This window comes from Hypanus sabinus, chromosome 31 (genome assembly GCF_030144855.1).
Source record: "Hypanus sabinus isolate sHypSab1 chromosome 31, sHypSab1.hap1, whole genome shotgun sequence".
NCBI classification, from domain to species: domain Eukaryota; kingdom Metazoa; phylum Chordata; class Chondrichthyes; order Myliobatiformes; family Dasyatidae; genus Hypanus; species Hypanus sabinus.
This window is the reverse complement of record NC_082736.1, coordinates 28,063,094-28,076,290: the sequence shown is the minus strand read 5'-3', so window position 1 is coordinate 28,076,290 and position 13,197 is coordinate 28,063,094. Positions and strand designations below refer to the sequence as shown.

Sequence of the window (13,197 nt, the reverse complement as noted above, 5' to 3'; positions counted from 1 at the left end):
TTTATTCCCTGGGGTCATTCTCGTGAACCTCCTGTGGAGCTCTCCCACGCCAGCACGTCCTTTCTTAGATAAGGGGCCCAAAACTGCTTACGCATAACACAAGAAGCAGCGCTCCAAGTTAACCACATGTATAAAGTTCGTTCTTTAAGCAGTTTCAAGCCATACCTGTGCTGTACAACCTCCAAGTCCTCAAGTTTCTCGGGGATCTCCATGCAGTTCAGCCACTGCTCCTTCTCGTCAATCCAAATCGTACAGGCGTCCGCCTCACTGAACATCTTGTAGAGAGCCAGGGCGTCCTGCAGAGTCTGCCTCCGCTGCTGCGCCAGAGCCACCAACTCCTCGTACCTCTGCTCGATGGCGGGCAGTCTACCATCCACCTCGGGAGACTGGGCAAAATCATCAGGCAGGCTTCGGGCCTGCTCGTGCAGGGCGTCAATGGTGGGCCGGTGGTTGTGAATCTCCTCTTCCACGTCCTTGTGCTTCTTGGCCAGCGTCTGGGTGGAATATTCATCGTGCCCGACATCGGCGCTGGACGCGATGCGCAGCGTGTCCATGATCCAAGCCTCAATGTCGTTGGCGTCGGCCTGGAATTGGTACAGGTTGAGGATCTCGTTCAGCCTCCGCTCCCGGAGGGCCGCCAGTTCTTCCAAGTGCGCCCAAAGCTCGCGGATGTCCTTGATTTTCTCCCTGACCTCGTTGGCCCCGAAGTGCCCTTCTTCAATCAAGCCCTCGCCCTCCCTTATCGTCTGCTGGAGCGGGCCGCTGCGGCCGCTCATCTCGTCCTTGAACGAGTTGTGTTTGCTGATCAGCAGCATGACGTTGGTCAAGTCCTTGCCGTAGTCTTCCGATGACATGATCTGCTCTTTCTCCCGGATCCAGGACTCCTCCTCGCCCATCTCCCAGAAGAACTTCCAGAGGCGGCGCGACTCCTCGAGCTTCGCGCGGCGCTCAGCCGCGAGCTTGCACAGTTCCTGGTAGCACAGCTCCAAGTGGGCGATGCGGTCACAGACGATCTGGGGGTCGCAGGGCTTATAACCTATCGGGGAAAATAAAACAGTGTTTACTATTCTTGTTTGCAGCTCATTTGATGTCAATTAACAATTAGCGGCTCTCCCGATGTTAGGAAACAGCATATACAATGCAGTACCTGCTTTGCCTATCATACAAACACAAGAGGTTCTACAGATACGTGAGTGAAGCTTTGAGGGACGATGGCGCCCAACGGAGACTCCTTTGCTTGCATCTTCGGAAACAGCTCTATTTCTATCTTTGATATTTCTTTTTTCCTCTCTTTTCAAGGTTCTTTTGAAGACCCTGACCTGGGGTTACACGCTGACTTCGGTTCTTTGCGGGAATGGGACCCGCTCTCAGGGCCTCGCGGCCGGCCGCTTTTCGACACGCCGAGGACTCGGCCCGGAAGACCAGCACGCCTTCCGGGTGCCGGATTTCCGTCGCTCTGGAGATGGGCGGATTCGAGTTCGGTGCTGCCGCCTGATGTGTCGTGGGAGTACACGGAAGATCGAAGGCAGCGAGCTGGCTGCGTGCCCAGAGACCCGAGATCTTTGGACACAGAGCTCGGAAAAAGCGACGCAACTGACTTTTAACACCGTAAATCGCCGAGTTGTTTTGTTAAGTCTCCCCGCTCACTGTGAAAAGAGGACATCTCGTTTTCCCTTATTAGGGAGAGAGAGCCTGTGGTGTGTCGAATACTGGGTGAACAAGTAGTCTCTGAGGTACTGCAAGTCTTTATTGATACTTTGCTGCACACTTGTGGTGGGGGGTGCCAATGCTTTTTTTGCTGGTGGGGGGGGTCGGTGCTTTGCTGTTGCTTGTGCGTGGGAGGGGAGAGCTGGGAGGAGGCTTTGGGGTTCTAACATTTAACTGTCTCTCATTCTCTGGGTCACTCCTCTGTTTTCGTGGATGTTTGTGAAGAAAAAGTATTTCAGGATGTATATTGTATACATTTCTCCAACATTAAGTATGAATACAGTATTAATGGTAAGACTCTTGGCAGTGTGGAGGATCAGAGGGATCTTGGGGTCCGAGTCCATAGGACGCTCAAAGCAGCTGAGCAGGTTGACTCTGTGGTTAAGAAGGCATACGGTGTATTGGCCTTCATCAATTGTGGAACTGAATTTAGGAGCCGAGAGGTAATGTTGCAGCTATATTGGACCCTGGTCAGACTCCACTTGGAGTACCGTGCTCAGTTCTGGTCACCTCACTACAGGAAGGATGTGGAAGCCATAGAAAGGGTGCAGAGGAGATTTACAAGGATGTTGCCTGGATTGGGGAGCATGCCTTATGAGAATAGGTTGAGTGAACTCGGCCTTTTCTTCTCAGAGCGAAGGAGAATAAGAGGTGTAATAATAAGATGAGTGGCATTGATCGTGTGGATAGTTAGAGGCTTTTTCCCAGGGCTGAAATGGTTGCCACAAGAGGACACAGGTTTAAGGAGCTGGGGAGTAGGTACAGAGGAGATGTCAGGGGTAAGTTTTTTACTCAGAGAGTGGTGAGTGCATGGAATGGGCTGCTGGCAATGGTGGTGGAGGCAGGTATGATAGGGTCTTTTCAGAGACTTTTAGATAGGTAACATAGAAAACCTACAGCACAATACAGGCCCTTCGACCCACAAGGTTGTGCCGAACATGCCCCTACCTTAGAAATTCTAGAAAGTCTCTTAAAAGACCCTATCGTATCCGCCTCCACCACCGTTGCCGGCAGCCCATTCCATGCACTCACCACTCTGTGTAAAAAACTGACTCTTGACTTCTCCTTTGTACCTACTCCCCAGCACCTTAAACCTGTGTCCTCTGTGGCAACCACTTCAGCCCGAGGAAAAAGCCTCTGACTATCCACACGATCAATGTACATGGAGCTTAGCAAAATAGAGGGCTAGTAATTACTAATTAGAAATTAGTAATTTCTAAGGTAGGGACATGTTCGGCACAACTTTGTGGGCTGAAGGGCCTGTATTGTGCTGTAGGTTTTCTATGTTTCTATTAAATGCACCTATTGAGATGCTGGAAATCCAGAGTAAAACACATCAAAACTTATGAGTGGTATGAACAAGAGGAACACAACCTTATCATAGGGTAGTGGTCACCAACCTTTTTAAGCCCAAGATCCCCTACCTTGGCCTTAGGGGAAGGCAAGATCGACCCCAAATCCAGTAATTACACGCATGCGCACTGGGGCAGAAAAGACCAGAGGTAAAAACCCCGAGACCAACCAGTGATCCCTGGCATGAGGGTATCACTGTGTTTAGGCGACTGATGACCTCGCGTGGGCGTGAGAGGGAGTGAGGAAAGGTGCAGCTGACTCCTATCGTTTCCTCGTGGCCCGGTGGTTGGGGACCACTGAATTACACTGTGTAGCGCGGGAGAGCTACACGCATGCGCACTGGGCAAAAACAACGGAACTAAAATCCCGCCACCCGGAAACAGTATTTGTGTTTAATTTTTCATTTTTTTTCGGGATCTACTGGGAAAGTCTCAAAGATCGACTAGTCGATGGCGATCGACGGGTTGGCGACCGCTATCGTAGGGTTTGGAGGCTTGTGTGACTCAATGACCCGGAGCGTTATGTCGGCTGGAGACGGGGCTTTGTGTTCTGTCACTTGGTGGGCTCACTCGTGCCAAACGGGTCAAAGGGTTAGAGGCCAGACTAGGAGTGGTCCATCACCTTACAGGCTCGGGGAGACTGTTACGGAGACAGCAATGGACGATCCTTCTACATCTGAGTGTGATGACGTTCCTGAGTTACCTGCACGGCTGACAGTGGCGAAAACCGAGAAGAAGCTACTGACGATGACGAAGGAAGCCCGAAACGCTGCCAGAGACGGAAGACCTTCACAGCTTCCCCAAACGCCAGCGGTGCGACAGGCAGGAAGAGGGTAAATGCAAGCAGCTTTGGGCCGAGACCCTTCATCAGGACGAGAAAGGAAGGGGGAAGAAGGTGGGATCAGAGGAGGAAGACGTACTAGGTGGCAGGTGATGGGTGAAACAGACGGGGGGGGAGGGGGTTGAAGTAAAGAGCTGGAAAGTTGACTGATGAGAGAGATAACGGGCGGGATAAGGAGCGGGTGCGATCTGATAGGAAAGGACAAAAGACCATGGAAGAAAAGGAAGGCGGAGGAGCATCAGAGGGAGGTAAGAAAAGAGAGGCAGGAATGGTGGGGGGGGGGGGGGGGGAATCCAATTACCATAAGTTCGAGAAATCGCTGTTCATGCCATTGGGTTGTACCGGAAGTTTGAGAAGTCTGTTCAGTGCTTGTTAGCACTGTAATATAGGTCTCAGCTCCAGGTTGAGCTTGGAAATGCTGCTCGACCGAAGGAAGGGACGCACCAGCTGTGCCTGGGTCCCACACGCAGAGAGCAGTTTACTTCAATTAGGGGACCCTGGGCCACGGCCAGGTATAACTTGCAGGAACAGACAGGCCCACTTCAACAGCTCGATTTTAAAAGAAAAAGCCTTTCTTTTGCTATTCTGCCAGATCCCATTTCTCTCCCTCACCTGACTTGGGTAATACAACTGGGTCGAAGTTCTGGGACTCCCTACCCAACAGCACAGTGGACTTCGGTGGCTCCCCACCACCTCCTCTTTACGAACCATGGACGGGTCGGCGGAAAAAATGTGGCAAGAGTCGCAAGAGGTAACGCAGACGCTGGCGATCCAGCGTGACACACACTCACACGCAACGTGCTGGGGGAGCACCTACAGATGGGAATAAACAGCTGGCGTTTCGGGTTCCGCCTATCGCCTGCCACCTTGTACCTCTTCCTCCCCTCCTCCTGCCATCTTCTTATTCTAACTCCTTCCCCTCTTCCGGTCCGGTCCTGAAGAAGGGTCTCGGCCCCGAAACGTCGACTGTTTATTCTCATCCGTAGATGCCGCCTGAGTGTGAAAAACTTGACACTGCCGTTTTCCCCGAGGCACGGTACATTTAAAACTCGTCTGCTGCAGAGGAGAGAAGGACGATCTCAGCCGTCAAGCGGTCACGCGAGGCTCTATTACAGCTCGCGGAGTCTGGGGTTCACTTCTGGCGCCGTTCTGTAAGGAGTGTGTATATGTCCTCCCTGTGGAACGTGTCGGATTCCTCCAGCTCCCTCGCACGGTCCAAAGATGCACCGAGTATGTCAACTGGTCATCGTACATTGTCCCGTGGTCAGGTTCGGGTTAATGGGGCTTGTTGGGGCAGCGTGGTTTTAAGGGCCTACTCTGTGCTGTACTGCTAAATAAATTAATGAAATGAATAAACATAATTCCAAACAGGAGAAAAATCTGCAGATGCTGGAAATCTGAGCAACACACACACACACACAATGCTGGAGGAACTCAGCAGGCCAGGCAGCATCTGTGGAAAAAAGTACAGTCAACTGGTTCCTAATATAATTCCAGCTTGTTTTATGTAGCCCGTGCACAGATCACCAGAAGAGTACAAAGATGAGAGAGACTGAAAGAACTTGCGATTGTCACGCCAAGCAAAACAAGGTAACGGGTGGAGCGGAATGAAACACTGAAGCCCGGCTCATACCTTCCTCGTCGGTCGTAAACTTCTGAGCGCCGGTGTTCACGGTTTTAACCCGTTCCGCCTGGACTGCGATGTCTGCCTCCACCAGCGTGTGAGTCTGAAGCAGGTCCTCGACACCGTGCAGGTGCTTGCCGTAGTCCTGCGACTGAAGGCGGCTCTGGAAAAGGAATCGTTAACAACCCGGTCTGAGAGCTCGTTCCCAGTCACGTCACAAGCAACAGCGCCGCCACGGAACTGTTGACGGCACACTCGCGGTGGCCACTCTGCTGGGCACAGGGGCGGAACACGGTGTGGCCTTCAATTCTGCAGCGCGTCCACTTTCGTGTTTGACGCGTTGCATTTTCAGGGACGCTCCTCTGCACACTGCCGTTGTGGCGTGTGGCTCCTAGAGCTACCGTCACCTTCCTGTCAGTTTGAACCAGTCTGACCATAGGAGCAGAAACAGGCCATTCTGCCCATTGAGTCTGCTCTGCCATTCCATCATGGCTTAAGGTAAAGGAACGCTTAGGAGTCAGTGATCATTGTGTCAGAGAATTCACCCCAAAGTTTGAGAAGATAAGCTAAAATCGGATGTAATGGTATTACAGTGGAGTGAAGGGAATGAGAAAGGCACGAGAGGGGAGGTGGCAAAAGTTGATTCGAAGGGGACTCTAGGAGGGATGAAGGCAGGACAACAATGGCTGGAGTTCCTGGGAGCAAATCGGAATGCGCAGATTGGACACATCCCAATGATGAAGTCGTATTTTAAAGGAAGGATGAGGCAACAGTGCAGGCCAATTCATTGGATATGTTTAAGGTAGATAGTGATTGCTTCTTGATTAGTCGGGTCATCAAAGGTTGTGAAGGAAAGGCAGGAGCATGGGGTTGTGGGGTTGGGGATAATAAATCAGCCATGATGGGATGTCAGAGCAGACTCGATGGGCCGAAAGGCCTAATTCTGCTCCAATGTCTTGCAGTCTCACATAGACGTGGAATGAAAGGCAGAGTGAATTAGAAGACGTGCTTCTTTTCTTCAGTCTCAGTGTGCCCACGCTCCTTGAGATCGAGATTGCTGCGCTTTATTAATGCTTGCCCCTTTCTCTCTTGAAATTGTTCCCCCCCCACCCCCCTGCTGATCCACTCTCCCCGGTCCTTTACAGCTCTCTCTGGCACTCTGCACCTGACTAGAACAAGGAATAGAAGCAGGAACCGCTCAGCCACTTGTTCCTGCTCCACTCTGAGTAAGATGCAGGCTGTTCATCAACCAGGCAACGCTTTCCTGCACTAAATACCCAGCTCTTGAATCTATCGATCTCAGAGACTGCACCTCAGCTCTTCTTTAAGCGGGGAGTTTTGAAAATTGGGTGAAGGACGTTCGCCTCTTATGCCTCCCGAATGTCTAACCCTATACCGTGACCCTGTGATTCTATCCTTCCTGTATCTGCCTTGACAGTTTCTTAAGAACTGAGCACATTTTGGCAAAAAACTTCTCTCAGTCTTCCAAGCAAAGGACCTCTCAGCTTAGCCTTCTGCGCAGGTGTCCTTAAACAACAACAGGAGTGCGTGCAGGGAAAGGTTCTTAGCTCCATGATGTAGAACAATAGAGTGCGGAGAAAAGACCTTTGTTCCGTGATGTTGTACTCATTAAACTAGTAATTAAATGCAAAGCTAAACTAACCCTTTCCACCCACGTAACGTCCATTATCCTCCACTCTCTGTTCATTCACGTGCCTCTTTAAGAACCTCATACAAGCCTCTACCATATCTGCCTTCGCTGCGTCAGAGGTAAGGGGGAGAAGGCAGGATAACTGAGTTGAGAGAGATAATAAATCAGCCGTGATCGAACGGTAGAAGAAACTCGATGGGCCGCATGGCCCACTTCTGCTCTTACCTCCTATGCCTTCAGGACCACCACCGCCCATGGGATCGTATTCCAGACACTCAACACTCTCTGTGTAAAAAAACTTGACCCACACCTTTGTTCTGAACTATCTCCTTCATTCCCTCTAGCACTGAGACACTTATACCCTGGGAAAAAGAAACCATCTCTCTAAGCCTCTCATCATCTTATAAACATCTATGAGGTTTCCCCTCAGTCTCCCCTCCACCCAGAGAAAGCAACCCAGGTTTGTCTAACCTCTCCTTATAGCTCCTGCCCTCTAATCCAGGCAGTGTGCCGATGAACTTCTTTCTGCGTCCTTTCTAAAGCTTATACTACCTATAATGGAGTGTCCAGAATTAACCATACAACAATTACAGCACGGAAACAGGCCATCTCGGCCCTTCTAGTCCGTGCCGAATGCTTACTCTCACCTAGTCCCACCGACCTGCACTCGGCTCATAACTCTCCATTCCTTTCCTGTCCATATCCCTATCCAATTTTACTTTAAATGACAATACCAAACCTGCCTCTACCACAGCTCATTCCACACAGCTACCACCCTCTGAGTAAAGAAGTTCCCCCTCGTGTTACCCCTGAACTTTTGCCCCTTAACTCTCAACTCATGTCCTCAAAAATTGAATGTGTATTTTCTTTTTTTGTGTAATTTCTTTTTTTGGTCACCAAATTACAGGAAGGATATTAATAAGGTTTGAAAGAGTGCAGAGAAGGTTTACGAGGATGTTGCCGGGACTTGAGAAACTGAGTTACAGAGAAAGGTTCAATAGGTTAGGACTTTATTCCCTGGAGCGTAGAAGAATGAGGGGAGATTTGATAGAGGTGTATAAAATTATGATGGGCAAAGTTAGAGTGAATGCAAGCAGGCTTTTTCCACTGAGGCTAGGTGGAAAAACCAGAGGACATGGGTTAAGGGTGAAGGGGGAAAAGTTTAAAGGGAACATTGGGGGGGGGGGGCTTCTTCACACAGGGAGTGGTGGGAGTGTGGAATGAGCTGGTAAATGTGGGCTCACTTTTAACATTTAAGAAAAACTTGGACAGGTACGTGGATGAGAGGGGTATGGAGGGATATGGTCCAGGTGCAGGTCAGTGGGACTAGGTGGAAAAATGGTTCAGCACAGCCAAGAAGGGCCGAAGGGCCTGTTTCTGCGCTGTGGTGTTCTATGGTTCTATGGAAATACCTGAGGGGTGTGCGGCGGGGATAGAAGCTTCTGCAACGCCATTACCAACCTTCATGTCTTCCATCCAGTCCACAATGTACAGCATCTCCTGGAACATCTTCTGCAGCTCAAGGTTCTTCGCCAGCCGCTCGCGACGGGCCTGCAGCAGCTCGCGCAGGTAGTCCCACAGCCGGATGACGTTGTCCTTCCTGACGGCAATGCGCTTGATGTCGTAGTACTGCTCGGCCTGCAGCTCCTTGGCCACGGCCACCACCGCCTGCACGCGCTCGTTGTACGCGTTGATGTCCGTCTCGATGGCCTCGTGCTTCCTCGTCGCCGCCTCCACCGCTGCCAGGTCCAGCCCGAAGTTGTCCTGGAAAGAGGGGGGAGATTCAGTTAGGCTGGAAACGCCTGGAAATGCGTGCAATGTATGAGTTTCGTTTCAGACTTTAGCTCTCAATCCCATTCTCGTCCAGCTGTGGTCACAGCGAGGGCCAAATGCAAACTAGAAGAATAACTCACATGCAATGCTGGAGGAACTCAGCGGGTCAGTGGAAGGGAATCAACTGTTGTTGTTTCGGACCTACTGAGCTCCTCAAAGCAGCTTGTGCACGCTACTTGGGGCTTCCAGCATCTCCTGACGCTCTTGTGTTAAGGAGAATAACTTACCTTCCGGCTAAACACTTTCCCAACGATATGTAAACTGCTTTTTTTTTCCCCTCATTACCACGCTTACTGTATGTCCCTTTCTCAGCCCGCGTCTACCAGTCAGTACTCGCGCTCGTTATCACCTACACAAGAGATTCTGCGGGAGCTAGAAATTCAGAGCAACGCCTATGACATGCTGGAGGAGCTCTGCAAGTCAGGCGGCATCCGTGAGGGGGAATAAGCAGTTGACGTTTGGGGCCGAGGCCTTTCACCAGGACTGTTTATTCCTTCCATAGACGCTGCCTGACCTGCTGAGTCCTTCCAGCATTTTGTCTGTATTCCTCTTGTCATCCTAACCCATCCTCACGAAATCTTTTGTCGAGCAGCTCATTCCTTTTCCCAGCTCCACTTTGAAAAATGACACCCCTTTAATCTTAAAACTCAAGAGATTCTGCAGATGCCGGAACTGGCCTTTATCAACTGTGGGACTGAGTTTAAGAGCCGAGAGGTAATGTTGCAACTGTATAGGACCCTGGTCAGGCCCCACGTGGAGTACTGTGCTCAGTTCCGGTCACCTCACTACAGGAAAGATGTGAAAACCATAGAAAGGGTGCAGAGATGGATTGGGGAGCAGGCCTTATGAGAATTGGTTGAGTAAACTCGGCCTTTTCTCCTCGGAGCGATGGAGGATGAGAGGTGACCTGATAGAGGTGTACAAGATGATGAGAAGCATTGATTGTGAGGCTTTTCCCCAGGGCTGAAATGGCTAACACGAGTTTTAAGGTGCTTGGGAGTAGGTACAGAGGAGATGTCAGGGCTAAGCTTTTTACGCAGAGAGTGGTGAGTGCATGGAATGGGCTGCTGGTGATGGTGGAGGAGATGGATACGATAGGGTCTTTTAAGAGACTCCTGGATAGGTACACGGAGCTTAGAAAAATAGAGGGCTATGGGTAACCCTGGGTAATTTCAAAAGTAAGTACATGTTCGGCACAGCCTGTATTGTGCTGTAGGTTTTCTACATTTCTAACCCACACAAAATGCTGGAGGAGCTCAGCAAGTCGGACAACATCGATGCAGAGGTGTAAACAGTCAACATTTATTTGGAAAACTACCATTTCATTAGGTCAGAATCTGTTGCGGAACAGTTTCTACCTAGCATCAGTCATGCGTACTTGCGTGGCCATTAGATACTGCACTGTATTCTTGGGTCTTGGCCCGAAACGTTGACTGTTTATTCATTTCAATAGAAATGCTACCTGACCTGCTGAGCTCCTCCAGCATTTGCGTTTGTTCCTCATTACCCTTGCTGCAGTTTCGAGGAAGTCTCAGATCTGAAATACTAACTGGTTTCTCTTTCCACAGAGGCTGCTTGAATGGCTGGTTCTTCAAGCACCTCTGTTTTATTTTGCTTCAGATTCCAGCATCTGCGGCTTGATCAAAATGGGTGCAGCCAATCAGAATATGATAATAAAATCAGGGAAAAAAAGGAGCGAAAAGGCGGGGAAGAGGTTTGAATATAACCATATAACAATTACAGCACGGAAACAGGCCATCTCGGCCCTTCTAGTCCATGCCGATCGCTTACTCTCACCTGGTCCCACCGACCTGCACTCAGCCCATAACCCTCCATTCCTTTCCTGTCCTTATACCTATCCAATTTTACTTTAAATGACAATATCGAACCTGCCTCTTCTGGAAGCTCGTTCCACACAGCTACCACTCTCTGAGTAAAGAAATTCCCCCTCCTGTTACCCTTTAACTTTTGCCCCCTAAAGTTGAACTATGAACTAGGTTGAACTATGAGCTTTCTGCCTGCCAGAAAAGATAGTTCAGACTTCGGTTTTTTTATCACTGACATATATCATGAAATTTGTTGTTTTGCTACAGCAGTGATCAGAGTGGGACCACAAGGAATGCACTGGCCAGCACAGACTCCGTTCCTGGCTATTTCCTTTTCTATTCTTTGACTGTCCGCCGAGGGTCAGGAAAACTTAGTAGGGGTGCACACTGGCAATCGGTTGTGTAAATTACAGATCTGTGCCTCTCTGATCATTATTACTACGGGGCAGATCCTTGTAAAAGTAGACACTGCGTTTGTGAAGCCATGGAATTGGGGGGGGGGGGGGGTGGCGTGCAGTTTGTAGGTTTGCAGAAAACTGAAAATGGGGCGATGCTTAAAGGCTTGGCTGAGAACTTTTAAATTAAGGAGTGCTCAGCCAGGTGCCAGTGTGAGTTGGCGAGCAAACGCATATATGACATTCTGGACTGAAATATGGACTGGTTTTTATTGTCCACCAGGTAAACTGGCAGGAGCCATTTTTCCATTGCTCTAAATTAAGACAAAAGGTTGCTGGTATAGTGTAATCAGAACTATCAAATTCACTTCTCTCTGCCTATCCCAGTCCCTCCCCGCTCTTTCTCGTGAGAATAAATGATTGCATATAATAGTGGTTGGATAATGACAGGAGTATTTTATTTGCCTGTGACTGCCTGGGACAGTCTGAACAAACACACAAATAAAAGGCATCGAAAGCAATGATAGAAGCCTCCGAAACTGCCTTTTCTCTACCAGGTGGTGACACAGCTGCCAAGCATTCTCCCCTCTGTGTTTGTGAAGTTTGTTTCGCTCAGTAACATCCATCTGCCCTTGTGCGGGGAGCTGCTCCGCTGACTGCAGGCTGATAAACTTGCTCACTCTACTGGGGATTTTATCTGAGAGCATGAGGAGACAAATCATTTTGACATTTCTGAGTATCAGCAGCTTTCTTGGGAAAGATTAGGCAGCAATTTTGTTTTGGAAACGATAAATTCAGTAACAATTGGAGGTTTCCCAGATCTACAGCAGAACAGGCCAAAGTTGTTTCCTATGAGTGTTGGGTTCAAATACTAGAAGCTAACAGAGAGGTTTTTTAAAACTCATATTTGAGTTTAAAATTGAGTTAATAGACAAAGACAGTTAATTCAATGAAGATCGGGAGAAAAGGAATTGAAGAACATTTTGGATTCAGTATCTCCTTTCACAAAGAAAGAAAATTTAGCTTGAGCCAACAAGATGTCGGGAAAACTAAAACTTCAGCCAGAGTTCAACTTTAAGGAGTGTCTCAATGAAAACATTTAAGAGAAGTTTGTACAAGCACATAGACGGGAGGGCTATGGGTCCAGGTGCAGGTCAGTGGGAGTAGGCAGAATAATAGCCGGCAGCACTTGCTGGGCTGATTTATAAACTTAGACCTGATAAACAAACCTGGGTTATAAACTCAGTCAGCTCCATCATGGGCACCAGCCTGCATAGTAGCCAGGACATCTTCAAGGAGCAGTGCCTCAAAAAGCAGCCTCCTTCATTAAGGACGCCACTCAGGACATGCCCTTTTCACATTGCTACCATCAAGGAGGAGGTAGAGAAGCCTGAAGACACACACTCTATGTTTCAGGAACAGCTTCTTCCCCTCTGCCATCCGATTTCTGAATGGACTTTGAACCCATAAAGACTACAGGCAGTCCCCGGGTTATGTACGAGTTCCGTTCCTGAGTCCGTCTTTAAGTCGGATTTGAAGTCGGAACAAGTACATCCGGTATTATTTAGCGTCAGTTAGTCAAACATTTGTCTTAGTATATATTATATATTCTACCTTTCTATGTATACAAAACACTTAAGAAACGTATGTATTCCAATAATTAAACCACTGTGCTGCTTAGTAATAATTGTAGCTTTCATCGGGGCAGGGACTTTCAAATGCTCCATTATTCTCACTTTATCCTTTAAAATTGTTCTGATCTTTGACCGACTGTAGCCTAACGCTCTTTCAATGACCGATGGCGTTTCACCTCCTTCCAAACTCTTTATCCCTGCAGCGGATAGTGAGGTCAGCTGAGAAGATCATCAGGGTCTCTCTTCCCGCCATCACGGACATTTACACTACACGCTGTATCCGCAAAGGAAACAGCATTATGAAGGACCCCATGCACCCCTCATACAATCTCTT

At 49.1% G+C, this 13,197-nt stretch overlaps 1 protein-coding gene across 4 annotated transcripts in view; it reads right to left on the bottom strand.

The window, feature by feature from the left end:
• LOC132384011 (spectrin beta chain, non-erythrocytic 1-like) overlaps window positions 1-13,197 on the bottom strand; it is a 444,742-nt gene that overhangs the window by 113,540 nt on the left and 318,005 nt on the right. For all 4 annotated transcript variants that reach the window (XM_059955276.1, XM_059955278.1, XM_059955275.1 and 1 more), the window contains 3 exons: window positions 8,637-8,939; window positions 5,534-5,687; window positions 166-1,036 (listed from right to left, as the gene is read on the bottom strand). In XM_059955276.1, the coding sequence (XP_059811259.1) occupies window positions 166-1,036; window positions 5,534-5,687; window positions 8,637-8,939 (1,328 nt within the window). The remainder of the gene's footprint in view (window positions 1-165; window positions 1,037-5,533; window positions 5,688-8,636; window positions 8,940-13,197) is intronic.